This window comes from Dromiciops gliroides, chromosome 1 (genome assembly GCF_019393635.1).
Source record: "Dromiciops gliroides isolate mDroGli1 chromosome 1, mDroGli1.pri, whole genome shotgun sequence".
Lineage (NCBI taxonomy): Eukaryota > Metazoa > Chordata > Mammalia > Microbiotheria > Microbiotheriidae > Dromiciops > Dromiciops gliroides.
The window spans coordinates 334,413,264-334,434,347 of NC_057861.1; the positions used below are offsets into that span (position 1 = coordinate 334,413,264).

The 21,084-nt window shown below is 40.1% G+C and overlaps 1 protein-coding gene across 1 annotated transcript in view; it reads right to left on the reverse strand.

Moving 5' to 3' along the window:
• Positions 1 to 21,084, reverse strand: part of MOCOS (molybdenum cofactor sulfurase) — a 100,275-nt gene that overhangs the window by 63,738 nt on the left and 15,453 nt on the right. Inside the window, exons 4-8 of the mRNA XM_043996713.1 lie at positions 18,834 to 19,475; positions 15,059 to 15,135; positions 14,538 to 14,737; positions 8,903 to 9,019; positions 480 to 929 (exon numbers count right to left, since the gene is read on the reverse strand). Coding sequence (XP_043852648.1) covers positions 480 to 929; positions 8,903 to 9,019; positions 14,538 to 14,737; positions 15,059 to 15,135; positions 18,834 to 19,475 — 1,486 coding nt within the window. The remainder of the gene's footprint in view (positions 1 to 479; positions 930 to 8,902; positions 9,020 to 14,537; positions 14,738 to 15,058; positions 15,136 to 18,833; positions 19,476 to 21,084) is intronic.

Consider the following 21,084-nt stretch of genomic DNA (forward strand, 5'->3'; position numbering starts at 1 on the left):
AGGGGCCCTCCCAGGCAGCTGGGGTGATGGCTAGCACCCTGGATGATTAAGGGAGAGAGGAGCCTGAGACCCACTGGGGGGGGGGCGGGGCTATAGACACACCTGTTCCAAAGTTTGTCCAGTGAGCCCCAACCCTGTGAAGCTGGAGAGAGTAGCAGAAATGCTCTGAGCAGAAGCAGACCAAACTCTCTCCTTCCCACCAACCCTGCCCATCATCTCAGCCTCTGAGATCCCAGGTCCCACCAAAATAGCAGCTTTTTCCCCCATGCCACACCCCAGCCCTGGATGCAAAGAGGGGGCAGCTAGGTGGCACAGTGGATAGAGCACTGGCCCTGGAGTCAGGAGGACCTGAGTTCAAATCCGGCCTCAGACACTTGACACTTACTAGCTGTGTGACCCTGGGCGGGTCACTTAACCCCAATTGTCTCAACACAAAAAACAAACAAACAAACAAACAAAAACAAACAGAAAAAACATACCTCCAAGGCAGCACAGGATTTGATGGGGTAAATATAGATATTGGTTATGGTAAGTGGTGGGAGTCCTCCATCTGGTGCTGCTGTAGAGGTCAATGGAGCCATGTGTAGGCCACCTCCTGGTTCAATCTCAGGGGGATGCAAATCCATGGCTTTCGCAGTCACAGAGGAATTGTTCAGATCAGCTTGTAGGACATCTTCCTGAGGCAATTCCCCAGTTTCATGCCCGTTGACCCTTGTATTTTGTGCCATAGGTTCTGCTGATAGGGTAGCAGTTTCCCCAGGACTTAGCTGAAGAAGTTTACTGTCTGCCTTACCTAACCTGGTTGCTATGATGAACTTCAGGAAGGTCTGTGCATCTTCAAAAGTGGACATATAACCAAATGATATTCTCACTGAGCCTGTAGGGTGACCATCAATGAGATCTATGTCATCTCCACATATATGGCCAGCCTAGGAATAAAAAGAAAATTATAAGCCTATAGCAATATTTTCTTCCTTGTTTTATTTCTCATGTATAATACTCAGAACTAATTCTAAAAACATAATTAATATAGGAAAAGAGAATTGCCAAGTTGTCAGTTTGATAAGTATTTATTAATCATATATTATTCCATTCAATTCAAGAAAAAGGGAAATCCAAGACTCAGGATTTGTGGTTTGAAATATTTACTGTGATATCTTATGACCCAACAAGGAATCCAAGTACCTACGGATTCCTGATGCCCTTTATTCCTAGCTCCACATTTTATGACGGCTATTGCTATTGCCTCCAGACAACCCGGGCAAGGCCTGAAGTACATATTTTGGTTAAATCATGAAATAAGGTGCAAAACTTTTATTGGAGACAATTAGAAATGACATTGTGTTAAAGAGATTTTACTATTTAATTGAGACTTTCTCCCAGTTGTAATCTGAAAAACTGAAGGAATAATGACAAGAAGAAAGCTTTGGAGAGAAAAGTGGGAAGTATCAATGTATTTCCATTCCAGAGACAAATCCTGGAGTATTTCTCTATTTAATGGACTCTCTAGAACCTGCTCTTCTTAGATGGAGAGGGAGTTCTATATTTACTGAGCATCTACAATTCCCTCAGCAATCCCAACGTTGGGGGTGGGGGTGGGGGGGCTGAGAAAGTGTGGAGATAGAATAAAACATTCCCTCCCTTAAAGAAGTTCATAATTTCAATGTAAAGAAAGGACATGCACCTATAAAATTAGAAATCAGAATCTTATGATTACTTTCAAGATGTGTGTGAGAGATGATGAGCTCTAAAGCAGAGAAAGGAGATGCCAATGGGGGCTAGAGTTATCAGGCAAGACTTCTGGAGTAGATAAGATTTAATATGGACTCTGAAGAATGAATGACATTTGTTTCAGGAGGAACCAGGGTGTTGGGTATTCTAGTCAAAGAGACCAGCATGTGTAAGGTGAGATTCAGCATGATGTGTGTGGTGGGGAGGGTCAAGGGCTCTGCTCTGCAGATCCCTTCCCCTCCTCTATGAAGGGGATGGATCGCAAAGGAGGATGACTCAGATGATGAAACTAAAGTCTCTCCTCAGGTACCAGATCCTGCTCCAAAGACACTGGGGGGCCCAATTTCTCTAAGCCCAGGGTCTACCTGGAAGATTTATTTCTACCTCTTTGCCTGAATGGCAAAGAGAATTTTGTGTTGGGGATGCTGAAAAACAAGACTACATAGAATTGGTAGAGACATGTCCCAAAGGCTTCAAATGTCAAGCTGAAGAGTCTCATCTTGATTTAATAGCCAGTAAGGAGCTACTGTGAGAGACAGCATTCCATTGGGCCTAGAAGCCTGGCCTTTGAATTAAGAAAACTGGGGCTCACCTTTCGCTTTTGATTCATACAAGAGTTGTGTCTTTAACTCTTGAATCCCTGGGAACTTTCAAAAATATAAATTATAGATGAATTGCCGATCTATACTGGTAAAGGGAGTTTCACCCATGGAGGGCCAGGATCAAAAAACAAAAACTGATGGATAAAAATATTGAAGATGTTTGAGTATGGAATAAATTTGGAGTCTGAGAATTTGATTCTGAATCATGGCAACTATTTACTACTTGTGTGACTCTGAACAAATCACTACACCTTCCTAGGCCTCAGTTTACATGCACATAAAATAAGGTACTGAAATAGATGATCTCTGAAGTTCATTCCCACTTGAATACTATTAATCATGAGGAAAGTAGCACTTTAGAAAAATTAACCGAAATGTACTATATACAAAATAACAGCAATATTGTGAGATGATCTGCTGTGAATGACTTGGCTATTTTCAGCAATGCAATGATCCAAAACAACTCTGAAGGTCTTATGAAAAATGCAATTCATCTACAGAGAGAGAACTGATAGTATCTGAACACAGATTGAAGTATAATTTTTTGTTAGTTCCTTTACCTGAAGTTTTGTTTTTGTCTGTTTTCTTTCACAACTTGGCTAATGTGGAAATGTTTTGCATGACTGCTCATGTATAACTTATATATTTTTTTTATTTTTTTAGGGCAATGGGGGTTAAGTGACTTGCCCATGGTCATACAACTAGTAACTGTCAAGTGTCTGAGCTCGGATTTGAACTCAGGTACTCCTGAATCCAGGGCCGGTGCTCTATCCACTGTGCCACCTAGCTGCCCCATATATAACTTATATCGAATTGCTTGCGTTCTTGGGGGGGAGGGAGGAAGAAAATTTGGAACGCAAAAATTGTTTTTAATTGATGTCAAAATTTTTACTTTACATGTAATTTGGGAAAATAAAAATTCTAAATATAAATTTTTTTTAAATTTTTAAAGAAAAATAAAAATTAACCTAGCCATTCTGTGCAAGGTCTACAGGGCCTCATTAGGAGACTATTGCAAAAATTCCAGAATATGTAAGGGTCCAGGGAAATATGTCACCAGTAAGAATGCAGGAGCAAGATAACTATTACATTATTAGAGTTAGAATGTGTCTCAGAGATCAGGTGGTCTAATACTCTGATTTTATAGAGCTAGAAACTAGAGACCTAGAGAAGTTAAATGACTTTTTCAACTCATACCCTGTGAGTAACAAAGAATCCTCGAGACATTGTTGAAGAATATTTAGCGAGTTCTCTCTGAAGAGATGGAAGGAAGCAAAAGAAATTAACATGAGTATGGTAATAATTAAAGGACTTCCCAAAGGAATAGAGATTCCTAGATAATGTATTAGAAAGTCTATACTGAGGGATCCCCTCATCTATAAATTCCAAGAGAGAAGCTCGAGGGCCTCCAAACTAACCTACAGAGTTCCTTGAATGGTAGCTGAAGAGCATCTAGAAGAATTTCCATGGACATTAAAGAATGTCCAGAGCAGCTAGGTGGCGCAGTGGATAGAGCACCAGCCCTGGATTCAGGAGGACCTGAGCTCACATATGGCCTGAGACACTTGACACTTACTAGCTGTGTGACCCTGGGCAAGTCACTTAACCCTCATTGCCCACACACACACACAAAAAAAATCATTGAAAACTATCTTTACATATAACTAGAAAATAATAAAAAACTTTTAGGATTAAAAAAAAAGACAGAGGGGGCAGCTAAGTGGTGCAGTGGACAAAGTACCAGCCCTGGATTCAGGAGGACCTGAGTTCAAATCCAGCCTCAGACACTTGACACTTATTAGCTGTGTGACCCTGGGCAAGTCACTTAACCCTCATTGCCTCACCACCCCCCCTCCCAAAAAAAGACAGAGGCCCATTTCATCATGTTCTTCCTGATAAGACAAACAGGAGCAGATCTTTGTTCAACCTCTCTCTCTTCTAGTTATCTTCTGAATTAGTGCAGGTTACTGAATAGGTCTTTTTATTGGGAGATCACAGGATTACCCATTTATAGAGTTTTTAATTGTTCATATATTGGATAGCACTATTTTTACTACTGAACTTTTAATCCCTAAATTTCTAGTAGTCCTATGTCCTTTGTGGGCAGCCAGGTGGCATGGTGGATAGAGTGTCTGGCCTCAGACACTCATTAGCTGTGTGACCCTGAACAAGTCACTTTGCCTCAGTTTCCTCTTTGCCCTCAGATTTCTCATCTGTAAAATGAGCTGTGGAAAGAAATGGCAAACCACTCTGGTATATTTGCCAAGAGAACCCCAAATGGGGTCACAAAGAGTCAGACACAATTGAAATGACTGAACAACATGTGCTTTGTACAGAACTTTAATGCTATGGAAATGACCAAGAGGCAGAAAACTTCCTTACATTACAGTGAAAACTGTAATGAGATTTTTCTAAAACAAAGGTCAACTGACATAGAATCATAAAACTTAGAGTCAAAAGGGATCTTAGAGGAGATTTAAAATCAATCAGTTCCTTTGAAAAAGAAACAGAGGCTGAACAAGGGTAGGGTAAGTAACTTGCTCAAGTTCAGACAAGTAATAAGTAATTAGACCTGGCATGGATTTAAACCCATTTCTTCTGATTCCATGTGCAGGATCCCTTCCACAAATAAATAGAATCACAGGATTCTATTTGATTGGAAGAAACCTAAGAGGTCACCAAGCCAATTCTAAAACTGGAATTTCCCTCTTCAATTCTTGGCCAGTGATCATCTTTCCTCTACTTGAGGACCATCGGTGATGGGAAATTTGCTACCTCATAGTACAACTCATTCTACTTTGGGGACAGCTTTAATTGTGAGAAATTTCTCTTTTTTGCATTGGGTTGAAATCTGCCTCTCACTAATTTCTAGTTTCTAGAAATGACTTCTCAAGTCATTGGCCGTAGTTCTGCCCTCTATGGACAAGCTGAAAAGTTGTGAAAAGTAGCCTCTCTGTTTATTCCTTAATTGGTTATAAGCCATACATATTATCTCTGCTGTAGAGAACACTGAAACAATATAGCCTGAACAATTTTTCACATCTTCACCAGAAAATCCATTAGACTTCCCCCTCTTGCTCCCTATGATCCGCTGATGGTTCATTATGTAAACCTAAGTTCAGCTTTCTTTCCTGTGGCTTTCTCTACCAATGATGTCTTTTTCTTTTTTCTTTTTTTTTTTTTGGTCAGGCAATTGGGGTTAAGTGACTTGCCCAGGGTCACACAGCTAGTAAGTGTCAAGTGTCTGAAGCCAGATTTGAACTCATGTACTCCTGACTCCAGGGCTGGTGCTCTATCCACTGCGCCACCTAGCTGCCCCCCAAAAATGACTTTTTAAAGGCACTTTTACAAATGTCTATTTCAGACATTCCTGTAACAACCTATGAGCCATTCACCAGGTTGGAGCTCAACAAATAACAGGCCAGACTCCTTTGGCACTTGGACATTTGCAGATCACTACCCAGGATCACAGGAGCCGGCTTACTCTGCCCTGTAGGGGCAGAAAGGACCAGCCCCAAGCGATATGGGAAAAGATGGAGGAAACCTCCAGTGGATCCTTTCTGTCCTCGGAAGGGTTAGTTCAAACTGGCAGTTCCAGCTTAGCAATTGCAAAATCATATTTCATGAATATTAAACATGTACAAGATTTTATGATTATAGTATAAGCGTTCTAAGTCACCTAAGGACACCGAGCCTGGGACATGTGACTACATAATTTCAGGCTGATAGGTAAATCAAGATCAATGCACCTAGGCCTAAGGACAAAAAATGCTGATCCCAGGAGTGCTCAGGGATAACATGCCAATCTTTCCAGGTAACCAGCTACAAGCTCTCTGCCCAGAATAGCAAGAAACATTTACATACCAGGAAATCTCTTGAAAAATATCTACTTAGTCTCAAAGGAGTAGGAAGAAGAAATCACTTGGCTGGAGCTAATGGTCGGATGAGTTGGGGGGGGGCCTTAAAATGGGTGTTTGCATCTTAAGAGGGGACTGCTAATCTGAGAATGGAGCTCAGATGACAGAGAGAGCACAGTACAATTTTATGAGATATGATACCAGCTTTATAAGAAATGCAAAATATGAGAACATGCAGAGATAGGGATAGCATAAGGAGAGGACCACTGTATATATTTAATCATTATTTGACTAGGAGAGCTATCTCTTTAGTCTTTCTTGAGAAGCCATGCCACAAAAGGCTTGAACTTGCAGAGACACTGTCTCTGTATCTGAGGAGCCTTAGGACAGGCAACTGGAAAGGAGACAAAGGAAAAGACACAAGCTCATAGGATCATGAATTAGGGCCGAAAGGGACCTCAGACTCGTCAAATTCAACCCCTTCATTTTACGAATGAGGAGAAGTGATTGCCCAAAGTCATTCAGGTGGTAAGTAGAAGAGATGGACTCTAACCCAGGATGGCTTATTCAAAATCCATGTATCTCCTACTGTCCCACACATCCATTTCTCTACCTCTCATTTTACTGTAGGAAAAGGGAGGGTCTTAAGGTGCGTCCCACCCCCAAGATGAGCAAGGCTAATAGCAGCTTTTGTGTAGGGGATCCCTTAATAGTGTGGATCCATTAATTAATTTATACCAAAAATCCTTACCTTTCAGCAAAGAAGTAGTATGCAACAGGTGAGGAATGAGGCAAATATTTTATGACATGGCCAATGCACTTATTTGCTTTGTTTCTCTGCATTTATTATTATATTTTGTTACAAGGGAAAGTTTTATGGAATGACAAAAAGGAGACAGTACCTCTGACCTTCAACATTGTGGAAGGTGAAAGGATGATTAGGTCTTTGAGGATTTAGAGCTACCTTACTTCTCAATAGATGGTAGATACAATGCTGGACTTGAAGTCAGGAAACCTGGGTTCAAATCCTATCTCAGATAGTTACTAGCTATGTGATCCTGAGCAAATTATTTACCTATCTTGATCTCAGTTCCTCTTCTATAAAATCAGGGAACTACATGTAATGGCTGCTAATGGCCTTTATAGTTCTAAATCTATGATCCTATGAATATCTAAAGGTTATACTAGAAAACAGCACTCTTTTTTGTTCTCAGTTCTACTAAGAGGTTTTTTTGTTTTAGTTTGTTTTGGTTTGGGGGAGTTTGTGGGGCAATGGGGGTTAAGTGACTTGCCCAGGGTCACACAGCTAGTAAGTGTCAAGTGTCTGAGGCTGGATTTGAACTCAGGTCCTCCTGAATCCAGGGCCGGTGCTTTATCCACTGCGCCACCTAGCTGCCCCCTCTACTAGGAGTTTTTGTTGTAGGTCCTACTTAAGAATTACTACTGCTATGGTTACTAGTTACTTGACCAGAGTGAAAGTGATATAATTTTATCAGTAAAAATGACATTATTTTGCCACTACACCTAAAGGCCCATAGAACCTCTCCTTCTGACATAGAGCTGAAATCTTCCGTCTTTGTTCTCTCCCCCATTAGAATTGTTGTTTGTCCTTCTTTCAAAAAGGACCAATAACATCATTGGGTGAATTGGATTTAAGTGAGTCAGAGTAGCACAAAATCATAAGCTTATCAAAGTCCAGGATGACTAGTGATAGCTGGGATGCAGTAGATGACCTTGGTATCTTTGATGTCCGACCAAGTGCCCACATTACCTGCCTTCATGGCCCTTGGAACAAATTGTTCTCATCTTCCCATTCCTTTTGGGAGAAGTTTTCACATGCTTGGGGTAGACATCCCCCTAACTCAATGTGGGGAGGGGGGTGAGACCTGTTGGTTACCTTAAACCTGATTTAACCCATCTACCAAAATGGTTTACAGCCATAGGTTAGAGTTGTGCAAAGGTGAACACCAAAATTGGATGAGCAGCCCTGAAAAAGACTCAGAAAGCCCTCACATCAGAGGGCATGCACCCATTAGAATATAACCCCCAAAAAAAAATAAAATAAAAAAGGGGGGCAGCTGGGTGGCTCAGTGGATAAAGCACCGGCCTTGGATTCAGGAGTACCTGAGTTCAAATCCAGCCTTAGACACTTGACAGTTACTAGCTGTGTGACCCTGGGCAAGTCACTTAACCCTCATATCCCCTCCAAAAAAAAACCAAACAAAAACAAACAAACAAAAAGAATATAACCCCCTTCAGAGCAGGGACTGTCTTTCTTTTCTATCTGTATCCCCTGCACTTAGCACAAAGTTATGATCATAGTTAAGTGCTCAAAAAATGCTTTATTCATCCAGTCATTCTGAATAAACTAGAATTTAGAGACTTGTGTGGTTTGTTACTTCTATCCAATAATATAAAACTTTTCCTTGAAAATTCATTAACTATGATCTAGAGTTCACACTCTGAAAAAAAAAAAAGAAAAGCTCAAAGAGGAAACAACTTTTTAAAAACCTCTCTTCCTGTGCTAGCCAAAGCTACTGCAATTTGCCTAAGCAAAATTAGCCAATAAAGACAGATGCCCACCCTCAGGAAGGAACCTAGACAGAATCGATCTACAACAGTGGTGTTTCCATACTTGTGTCTCTCTATGGTTGTCTTCTCTTGCTTCATTCTTTAGGCTCTGGGGCAGCATTAGGTGGATTCAGGGCTTACCTGAAGGTTCTTTTTGATGGCCTCATTGCTGATGTTCAGGTGCCTCTGACATGCCCCTGTATTACAGAAACATCCAGTCCGAACGTGTATATTATGAAGGCTGGCCATTTTTTCTATCTGTGGATTAAATAATATGTGAAAATAGCACCGGAAAATGAATACATCATTTTAGCTTATGTATACTGTGTTTTGAATGGCTGAAATAGTTTATCTTACTCAAGATATTTTATCTCTCTGGGCCTTATTTTCCTTATCTATAAAATTAGCTGGACTAAACAATTTCCAAGATCTCAATGCTAATAATCTATGATTCTGCCACTAACCCAGGGGCCATTGGGAAAAATCACAACATTTCTGGGTCTCTACTTCCTAGTCTTTAAAATGAAGGGATTAGATTAGTTTATTTTTAAATACTTTTCCAGCTCTAATATCCCTGACCCTGCTTCTAACCCTAACTCTGTATCTAACCTTAACTCTGCTTCTAAGTCCATATCATATATTCATTACATTTATTTTATTAAATGTAAATTAATTAGAGAATAGCTATATATGTATATGTTTTTTAAAGTAATAAACATTTTTATTTATAGTTTGGGGTTCCAATTTTTATCCCTCGTTCCCTCCCTCCCCTCCTCCCTCCCTGAAGCAGTAAGCAGATGATATGTTATATATGTATGATTATGTAAAGCATTACCATATTAGTCATTTTGTATTATAAAACATGAATAAAAGATAAAAAAATGAAAGAAAGTAAAAAATAGCATGCTTCAGTCTATGTTCCATCAATATCAGTTCTTTCTTTGGAGGTGAATAGTATCTGTCATCAATAGTCCTTTGGGATTATTTTAGATCACTGTATTGTTGAGAATAGTTAAGTCTTTCACAGTTCCTCATCAAACAATATTGCTGTCACTATGCACAACATTCTCCTGGTTCTGCTCACTTCACTATACATCAGTTCATACAAGTCTTTGCAGGCCTTTCTGAAATCATCCTGTTTATCATTTCTTAAAGCACCATAATATTCTACCACCATCATATGTATATGTTTTTCTTGATCAAGCTAGTTTATATAAGTTTATGTTTATTAATAACACAAGCTCTTTTCCACCCTTACCCCTCACCCCCACATATAATTAGAATTCAATCCCCTTCAGGGCAGAAATTCCCTACACCCATGAAATCACTGGTCTAGACAAAAATAAAATTTCTAGTATCTAGCACCATGCTTGGCACATGGGAAGCATTTAAAAGATAACTGTTGAAGTGAAAAAAACACAAGTTAATTTGTGTGACAAGAAATTACCATTACAGAATAAGAACAAAATGAAATTTCCAAATTCCAAACACTGATCCACTAGTTTTAAATAATATTCACAGCAAAATATTAGTATCAATGAAGTTTGGCATGGGGAGCTGTTCTTTGGAGTTTGCCATAACGACACTAGACATTTAGTCCTTCTTGACTTCATCTGTTATCTCTCAATTTTTTCCCACTGAATTATGGATGACTACTCAGAAGTAGAACCCAGGGGCAGCTAGGTGGCGCAGTGGATAAAGCACCAGCCCTGGATTCAGGAGGACCTGAGTTCAAATCTGGCCTCGGACACTTGACACTTACTAGCTGTGTGACCCTGGGCAAGTCACTTAACCCCCATTGCCCCGCAAAAAAAAAAAAAAAAAAAAAAAAGAGGTAGAACCCATTTAACATTAGTATGTTATACACTACCCACCTTCTGACAGAGAAGTGATAGACACACTTTTGGGGGGGGGGGATAATGAGGGTTAAGTGACTTGCCCAGGGTCACACAGCTAGCAAGTGTCAAGTGTCTGAGGCTGGATTTGAACTCAGGTCCCCCTGAATCCAGGGCCGGTGCTCTATCCACTGTGCCACCTAGCTGCCCCTAGACATACATTTTTTGATGTAGTCAGTGTGGGAATTTGTTTTGCTTGATTATGCATATGTGTTATAAGGATTGTGTTTTTCTTTTAATGAGGATGTGGAGAGAGAAAATAATTATTTGCTAATTGAAATTTTTATTTAATTTTTAAAAGAAGAAACATCAGTGCATTATGATTTTGTTTTTGTTTTTCTGATTCAAATTATTATGAATAGCCAATAGGACCAGAAAAATATATCTAGTCACAAAGTTGAATTCCACAGTTCAAACCCGTCATCAGACTCTAGACTTTCCCATTCTTGCTTTCCAGTTACTTCCTCTCGATCATATTTTGCTGCCACTTCTACTTAAGGTTTTTATTACTCCAAATCAATTCAGCTGAACAAACATTTGCAAAAGCCCTCCTCAGGTCTCTACTTTTCTATTTGGTAGGCAAGTGTTAATTTGGAATACATATGACCCCACAGTTATAAGAGTCCCATTGGAGGAAAGTATTACCTGGCAGCTTCCTCTCTGATACCTCTGGCTTATTTAGCTTTACTCCCAAACTTTGTGGAGTTAAAAACCAGCTTGACAGCACCAGGGCTATTTTTCTCAAATTGGGAAGTAAGACTAGGTCAGAATAACCTCTAAAAATCAGGACTTGCTTTAATTTTTTTTAATTTTTATTTATTTTAATTTAATTTAATTTTTTTATTTTTGCAGGGCAATGGGGGTTAAGTGACTTGCCCAGAGTCACACAGCTAGTAATTGTCAAGTGTCTGAGGTCGGATTTGAACTCAGGTCCTCCTGAATCCAGGGCTGGTACTCTATCCACTGCGCCACCTAGCTGCCCCCAGGACTTGCTTTAAGTGACCCTCTAAAGCACCATAAATCTAGAGCTGGAGGAACTATAGATTTACTTACCATCTTCAGTTTGATTTTAATATTGGAAGACCATAGAGCTTGACCATCAGGGTGTTTGTGTTAGGGAAGGGGTGAGGGAAGTGGTACAAATGGACAAAGAGATGGGCCCTAAATGGGAGGAAAAGAGTGGGCTGGATTGCCTTTAGACTATTGCAAGGCTTCCTTCATTATCCCAAGTTTCTCCCATGTTTTTACAAGATGGGAAAACAAGTCCCATCTTTTTAAATACTAATAGTCTACTGGTTAGCTATCTGTGAGACATGGAAAACAACAGCCTACTAAGAGCTGGAAATAAATTTCACACAGAAGGCTATGGAGAGAGCCCTGGTAGAGGTAAACAGGGAGCCACATGGGAATCAATAAGAAACTGACAAACAGAAGTAAAGGATCAGGGAAATGTGTGGTCAAAAAAGAAGATGATCAAGGGCAGCTAGGTGGAGCAGTGGATAGAGCACCGGCCCTGGAGTCAGGAGGGCCTGAGTTCAAATCCGGTCTCAGACACTTAACACTTACTAGCTGTGTGACCCTGGGCAAGTCACTTAACCCCAACTGCCTCACACACACACACACACACACACACACAAAGACAATGACGATCCTGTCACAGGGTGAGACTGAGGAATAACGGATGAAAAATCTAAATGATCCATTGGTCTACCTTGTGATGTCAGGAGACACTGAGGAAGGTGCCCAGCACATTGGATGGACCACCTGCATCAAATCTATAGGAGGACATGCACAAGAGCCTCACAGGATGGGCAGGCATGGAAGGAGAGTGATCTACATCGTTGGTCCTGATGATACTAATAGTTCTATTTTACTTTTGCATGGAACCTGAATTCCAAGTTCCAAAGAATGGCTTACAAATAAATGTCTGTAACACAAGCTGCTTGGAAGCTAGTCTTTGTCTGCATTGTACTGAGCTATGTTAGGATCCATGTAATGTGCCTCCGGGGTTTTTGACATATCTAGGACAATTTTTTGCTGCACCAATGTGCTTTTATCACTTTCCTTCCTCTTTTCTTTTTCCTTGCTATCAGCTGTAATGTCTTACAGCTGTAAGAATGCCTGTTTCATAGGACCATAAATTTAGAGTTAGTAGAGGCTCTCATGTCCAATACCTTCATGTTACAGGTGAAGAACCGAGGTTCAAAGAACCTGTGGATTGGTCCAGCCTTCTTAAAAGAAATCCAGAATTATGTTTTAAAGGTAACTTTAAAGGTTCCTTGTAAAAAGGAACATTTTTGTTCATACCGTTAGACATAGAGATCCCACTGCCAGGCATGTAACCCTAATAAGTTCAATTATGGGGGGGTTTAAAATTTTTTTTAATTTATATACAAATGGGGCAGCTAGGTGGCACAGTGGATAGAGCACTGGCCCTGGATTCAGGAGTACCTGAGTTCAAATCCAGCCTCAGACACTTGACACTTACTAGCTGTGTGACCCTGAGCAAGTCACTTTACCCTCATTGTCCTGCAAAAATAAAAAATTAAATAAAAAATTAAATTTATATACAAAATATTCATAACAGAACTTTTGGTGGTACAAAAGAATCAGAAACAAGGTTGTTACCTACAGATTGAAGGATGGCTAATCAAATTGTAGAATATGAATAAAATGGAATATTATTGTTCCATAAGAAATATGAATACATTGGATTCAGGAGGACCTGAGTTCAAATGGGCAAGTCACTTAACCCCAATTGCCTCACAAAAAAAAAAAAGAAAGAAATAGTAAATATTTTTTAAATGGTGAATATAAAGAATTATCTGTTCTGACGCAGAATGAAGTATGTAGAACCAAGAAAACAACATACACAACTACAACAATGAAAATGGAAAGTACACATAAATGAAATTGATCTCTATGCAATTATAATGATAGGGCATGACTTCAGAGAAGAATAGAGAAACTGTACCTCCTTCCCTTCATTACAGAGTTATGGGTACTATGGGTAAGGAATAGTGCATATATTGTTCTCATTGTGTTTTGTTCTTATTTTTTCTAAGTTCTACAAATGAACCCTCTGGTGGTTTTGATTGCTGTAGAAGTGAATAAGTGAAATCTTCATTAAAAGGGATTACGCAGGGGGCAGCTAGGTGGTGCAGTAGATAAAGCACTGGTCCTGGATTCAGGAGGACCTGAGTTCAAATCCAGCCTCAGACACTTGACACTTACTAGCTGTGTGATCATGGGCAAGTCACTTAACCCTCATTGCCCCACCCCAAAAAACAAACAAACCGACAAACAAAAAAGGGATTACACAGAGGAAAGTGATAATTAAAACATAGTTTGTACTCACACTAAGAGAAATAAATATGATATATAAAATCAAGAGTAATAGGTTTAAAAAATTAAAATAAATAAAAATTTTTTAAAAGAGTAAATAGGAGCCAAGTGAGGGTCTGGGGGCAGGGCAGGTTCCTGTATGTTAAATTGCATAGGCTTTAGTTAAGGAGTTTTGTGAGCATGACTTCAGCCCAAAGATCTTGAGATTGATTACTAAAAGGCTTGGGAGCTGTTCTCTGAATGGTTTAAAATTGCCATCTAGGGGCAGCTAGGTGGCACAGTGGATAGAGCACTGACCCTGGAGTCAGGAGGACCCGAGTTCAAATCCAGCCTCAGACACTTAACACTTACTAGCTGTGTGACCCTGGGCAAGTCATTTAACCCCAAATGCCTCACCAAAAACAAACAAACAAACAAACAAAAAAGCCATCTATTTGTGACTTTCCAGATCTCGGGGTTGGGGGAGAAAGGGAGGTATGTGTTATAGTTTTGAGATGAGCAAGGTAGGAAAGGAAAAAAACCAAAAACTGAGCTACCTGAGAATAACCAATGATGTCTCCATTGTCGTCCAACACATTAAAGTTAATGATTGGCCCTTGGGTCTCGGGATTGTTGAACTCTGTATCACTGTAAATCTGAATCACAGGTGCTCCATTTGGGTACTGGAGAGTGACCAGCACTGTGTAGGTGTAGCGAGCCAAGGCAAAAGTATGCTGTTTTATGTTTTCCATTCCACCTGACAAAGAAAAAGTTTGTAAATTATATTCTTGTTGGTTAAAAAATGGAATGTATCCACAAATGAGAGTGAAATATAACTTATTAATAAAGTAATTTCTGGGGCAGCTAGGTGGTGCAATGGATAGAGCACTGGCCCTGGAGTCAGGAGTACCTGAATTCAAATCTGGCCTCAGACATTTGACACTTACTAGCTGTGTGACCCTGGGCAAGTCACTTAACCCCAATTGCCTCACCAAAAAAAAAAAGTAATTTCTAAGGAGCAAAATACACAGGGCAGAAGTAAATCTACATAGATAGAAAGGAAAAATTTTCCACTGACCTGTCAGTCTTCCCAGAACATCAAATCCATGCTTCAATGCTATAATGTCAAGGAAAGAGACTGTTCCATCTTCAAACCTACAAAAAACAAACCAAATGAAAACAAAGTTAAGAGAACAAATGGCTTCATGGGTAGTTTATTGGATGTGTTTGTCTGGGATCTCAATGAATCCTTTCCATCTTCCTCCATGTTAGGATATTAATTTAGGTTAGAGATTTAGTCCCTGTTGAGTCACTGACTCCTCATTCTGTGACTTTGAATCACTTCCCACACTTCTAGAATTGGATAATGATGGCAAAGGGCTAAAATATCAGAATTGCCGAGATGATATTCTTCTTACCTACCAGAACAAAACTCTGCCTTTGCAGAGCCAAAAAAATTAATTTTGCTCTTAAAATGTTGCTTTTGTAAGAAAATTCTCAGTGAGGAAGTTCCTTCTACCAGGGTGGATCAGCAAGTACTCCAGAACACGTCATCTTAAACCATTACCTGGAGCACTGAGAGGTAAATAGGGATCTGACCTCAAATCAAGATCTCAAACACACCCTGACTGGTTGGCTCTGGGCACCCCTCCTGACATTTAGTAATTTTGTTTGGGGCCATCCAGGGTACCACCCTTTCACATAGAACTATTTCCTTTGTATACATTTTGTGTTCATAGTTGAACTCCTCAGGAACAGGAATCATTTCATTTTCTTTTCATCTCTAGGCCTCTAACATGGTACCTAGGACTTGGTAGGCCCTTAAAAAGACTTGTCAAATGAAGTAGTTTGCAAGGTACCTGATTTATTTCCGGGGAGCTCTGGAACATATCAACCAAATTCCAACTCCACCATTACAAATAGACAAATGTCTGTTCCCTCCAATCACTGTAACTCTTGAACCCTGAGACTTGACCAGAAAAATCATGTTTGGCACACAGGATCCTCCTGGACTATCAGGTAACCGCTTCTATAGCATCCTGTGATTCATTTCCAAACTACAGTCTCACAGAAATGCATGCAGGGCAGCCACAGTCACAATCAGCTTCCTAACAATGATGCAGGCGGCTGTCCCTGAATTTAATCATGCGATAGGGAAAGCTGGGCAGCATTCTGGGGATTGTCTAGGCCAGGACTTCTTAAACTTTTTCCACTTACAACCCCTTTTCGGCTGAGATATTTTTATGCCACCCTGGGTATATAGGTATATAAAATATGTATATATAACCTTTTACTGTTGCCAAATTTTTCTGCAACCCCCACATTCAGTGTGACCCACATTGAAGAAGCTAGATTCTAAGCAAGCACTCCACCTAGTGCCTTCTAGAACCAACTTCTAAAAATAAATTATTTACTTGGCCTTCATGAGCCCTACTTCATTTTTCCATTTTGAAAGGCTTTCTTAGACCTTCAATATCTTCTTTTCAAATACAAGATTATATCCTCTTAAGAACCTCATCTTAGATATTTACTAGTTGTATGACCTTAACCAAGTCATTTAACTGTTCTAAAACTTAGTTTCGTGATATGTAAAATGGGGATAATAATAGCACTTGCCTCACAAGGTTTGTTTTGAGGATCAAATAAGATAATGTGCATAAAATGCTTTGGAACTAAATAACATCAACTTTTATTGTCACTGTGATTATGATGACCTGTAAGAAGATACCCATCACCTACCATTTCTAGACAATGACTAGACCAAAAGAGTAAACCATAAGAGTTGAGCAGGACCAAGGTGCTTCCTAGATTGCCAGGAGAATGAGTGGCTTCAAGTCAAGTCAACGAGTATTTATTAAGCACCTACTATACTCTAGATGTGGTGTAAGTATTGAGGTTACAAAGAAAGGCAAAAACAGCCACTGCCCTCAAGGAGCTCATAATCTGACAAGGGGGGAAAAAACATGAAAACAACTATGTACAAACAAGATAAAACAGAAAATAATCTCAGAGGGAAGACTTCCCTTCTTAACCCTCATAAAGTTTATTAAAAATTATGTAGAGGGGGCACAGTAGATAGAGCACTGAACCCAGATTCAGGAGGACCTGAGTTCAAATCCAACATCAGACACTTGACACTCACTAGCTTTGTGACCCTGGACAAGTCACTTAACCCTCATTCGCCCCCCCCCAATAAGAATGATGTAGAATAAAAAGCAATGGAGTTGCAGTCAGAGGACCAAAATTCTTCCTCTGAATTTAACTGAGTATATGACTTTGGATAAGTCACTTAATGTTTTGGGGGCCTGTTCCTTCATTTGCAAAATGAAGATAATATCCATACCAACTACATCATAGGGTTGCTCCGAGGCTTAAATGTGATCATGTATCAGCCACAAGCAGTCCACTTCCCAGGGGAGCCCCAACCAGATTAAAAGGTGATTGGGAAATGTTAAACAAAATAAATAAAAATACAATCCAATATAGATAATGTTAATTAGTGGTTTTCTAAGTCATTATGCAGCCAGATGGGATCTAGTTGCTATTTGGATTTGATCCCCTGCTGTATACAGCAACTATGCCAGTTACTTCATCCCACCTCCATAGACCCCTCATCAGTCTCTGCTGTTACCAGCAGGGGTAATCAACTTGTATGTAACCCACTCGTGTATTATCTGGCAGTCTGAGGTACCCAAGGATATTATCACCTATGAGCAAGGTCCTTATTTTGGGGGAGGGATTAAAGTTTGGTTTGATTACCCAACTCATTAGGCTCTTTAAAAAAATCAGAGTAGCCAAACCCCAGCTGCATTTTCATCATCCAGAAAATTTTCCCCATTTCCTTCTAGTCTGCTTTCATTGATTTTCTTAAGATTCATCTCTTTCTCCTCAAACCATTCAAGGAAAACACCTTCCCCATCTAAATAAGCCCCATTTCTACTACAATGATTAATTTTATCTTGCAGAACCTAGCTGAAACATATATATCCTTTATCAAATAGACTAGAAAAAATATGACCTGGAAAATTTATCCTGGCACCCAATAGATCAAGCCAGGATCCTGGTGGGGTGGGGGCTGGTAGGGGGAGAAATAAAGCATCTTCTTTCATAACTGCCCTGATAACCTGGTGGAAGGAAGAGTTTTTTGAGGTATTCCTAGCATTTCTGACCACGGTGAAATCAGAACTAGGGTTTAAGGATCCCCTGCAGAGGTTTATCACTTTCCAGCTGAAACCAACACCTGTGGGCTCAAGGATGCTTAAACCTGTAAAAAAAAGGCAGGCAGGCAGGCAGGCAGGCAGGCAGGTCGTTCAAGAATGCCAGGTGCTTGAAGAGGGACTGTTTCATTTTCATCTTAGTGAAAAGAAGGGCTTGCCAATGAATGAATGGCCAGTCCTTATGAGCATGTCTGAAAGACTCTGTATGACTTGATCTCCCATATGGACTTGCGAGTATAAACAGGTATTCCACACCTGCTTTCTATCTGCTTTCCCTGGGTAAAGACTAGAGAACTAAGCACACATTCATGCTGCCAAAGTGAATCCTTTTTCTGTTGCCTGTGTGGAGAGGAGCAAGAACAGACAGAAGCCTCTGAGTGGGGAGAGTGGTCACTTAGCAAAGTGCTTGGCACATAGTGGGACCTTAATAAATGCTTGTTGATTGATTCTTGGATCTATATTTCTTGCCCATTTCTGCTTTGGCCAAGCTCCCTGGATTCAGCCAAAGGACTGGGCATCTCCTTGTTTCCCTTGATATTAAGCCTAGACCAGATGCCTCCTACATAGGTAGGCTCCCAACCCTGACTCCCAAGGTAGCCTTGTCCCCTGCAGCCTGTCCTGTGGTGTAAATATTACCTTTCAGAGACAGATTCCCTGGGGACATAGAAATCTTCTCCAGCAAGGTATGCAGCCGCTGTTCCTCCACCAAAGTAAGTTTTCCGGAGGAAGTGAGTAACTCGATTGTTTACTAACAGTGCTCCTAGGCCAGTGGGGAATCCAAAGATCTTGTAAAATGAAATGGGGATAAAGTCCGCTGGATGGGCTGCCAGATCTAAAGGAGAGGTGCTGACATAGGAGGCTGCATCGAGCAACACAAACCATTCCCCTGGAGCGTTCATGGGGCTCAAACGTCCAGACTTCAGCATTTCTATCCAAGAAAGGGGGTACCGAGTTCCTGAAAAATTACTCTGAGCTGGGTAACAAAAGAGATGAGGGGTCTTGCAGGCTGGTTCATAAACTGCTCCATTGCTTTCCTCTGACAGCAAAATATTCTCTGGTTTCACGGAAATTAATGACACTTTCATTGCCTCGGTTATCTTCCTCATGCCCACCACGGAGGTGTGGCTGTCTGTTAGGTAAGAAAACCTGCTCCCTACATCATCGGAGCTCGCTGGTCTCCATGGGAAGGCTTCTGCTACCAGCTTCAGTGCAGCTGTGCTCCCCGAGGTAAAAATGACAGTGTAATCTTCAGAAGTGGTATTGAAGTGTTCTAAGACCCTGAAAGGAAAGCAGACCCTGAAAGGTTGTTGGCTGATTTCTTGTTTTGAATTTAAATATAATCTACATCTCCTTGCCACCACTCATCTAGTCCTAAAATAGCCACCTTAGTTTGAAGAGGAAATGCCATTAGCATTAGCTATGATTTGAGGCCTGGGGCACCGCAGATAGAAAGTGGGCAAGGTAAAATTGACAATACTGCCACCAAGCTTAAATTTCTCTAGCCTTAAAATGTGTCACATGGATTTGAGGCAGGACAGAACAAATTTTAATAATAAACAATTTTGGGGCAGCTAGGTGGCACAGTGGATAAAGTACCAGCCCTGGATTCAGGAGGACCTGAGTTCAAATCTGGTCTCAGACACTTGACACTTACAAGCTGTGTGACCCTGGGCAAGTCACTTAACCCCCATTGCCCTGCAAAAATAAAATAATAATAAAATAATAATAAAGCCTCCTTTCAACAAAACAAAAAGAACAGGGTTTATAAAAAATAATAAACAATTTTATTTAAAGTTTTGAGTTCCAGATTCTATCCCTCCTTCCCTCCCTCTCCTCCCCCCTCCCTGAGGTGGCAATCAAATATAGGTTATACATGTACAATTAGGTAAAACATTTCCATATTAGTCATTTTGTATAAGAAAATGTGAATAAAAGAAAAAAATGAAAGAAAGTGAAAAATCGCATGCTTCAGTCTGTGTTCAGTCGATAGTTCTTTCTTTGGAAGTAGATAGTATGTTTCATCATTAGTCCTTTGGGATTCAGAACAAATTTTAATTAAATTCAACTTTATGGTTACTCATTTAAACACAACCCTACAGCAAACACTTAATAATTACCTGTTTGTTGAAATATATAAAAAACAGTCATGCACTTAACCCCATCACCCTGCATGGCCAATAATGGTTTGAGGTTGTCAGGTTTGTTCGTTCAGGTTGGCCAGAAGGTAATGAAATTTAAAATTCTTAAAAGTGAATTAATTGTCAGTGGATAAAACACTGGCCCTGGATTCAGGAGTACCTGAGTTCAAATCCAGCCTCAGACACTTAATACTTACTAGCTGTGTGACCCTGGGCAAGTAGCTTAACCCCAATTGCCTCACTAAAAAAAAAAAAAAGTGAATTGTCAGTTGCAGGCAGCTAGGTGGTGCAGTGGATAGAGCACTGGCCCTGGATTCAGGAGGACCTAAATTCAAATCCGGTCTCAGACACTTGACACTTACTAGCTGTGTGACCCTGAGCAAGTCACTTAATCCCAATTCCTTCACCCAAAAAAATTAATTAATTAATTAATTAAATCACTTCTTTAGCTGGTTGATTTGTTCTTGCTATCATTCTTTCTCTTTTTCATAAGACTTCTCACACCCCAACAGAGATTTTCTTGCCTATACTATACTAATAGTTTCTTGCTTGGTTTCATCTATAGGATAATAGATAATAACATAATCTATAACAGGCAGTGTTGTACAGTGGATAGAGAAATAACATTGAAGTCATGAAGACTTGAATCTAAGCCCTGTCTCTGACAGACTGTGTGACCGTGGGTTAGTCACTTAGCCCCTCTGTGCTCCAAACAACTCTCTAAGATTTCAGTTTACAATCTTCATTGG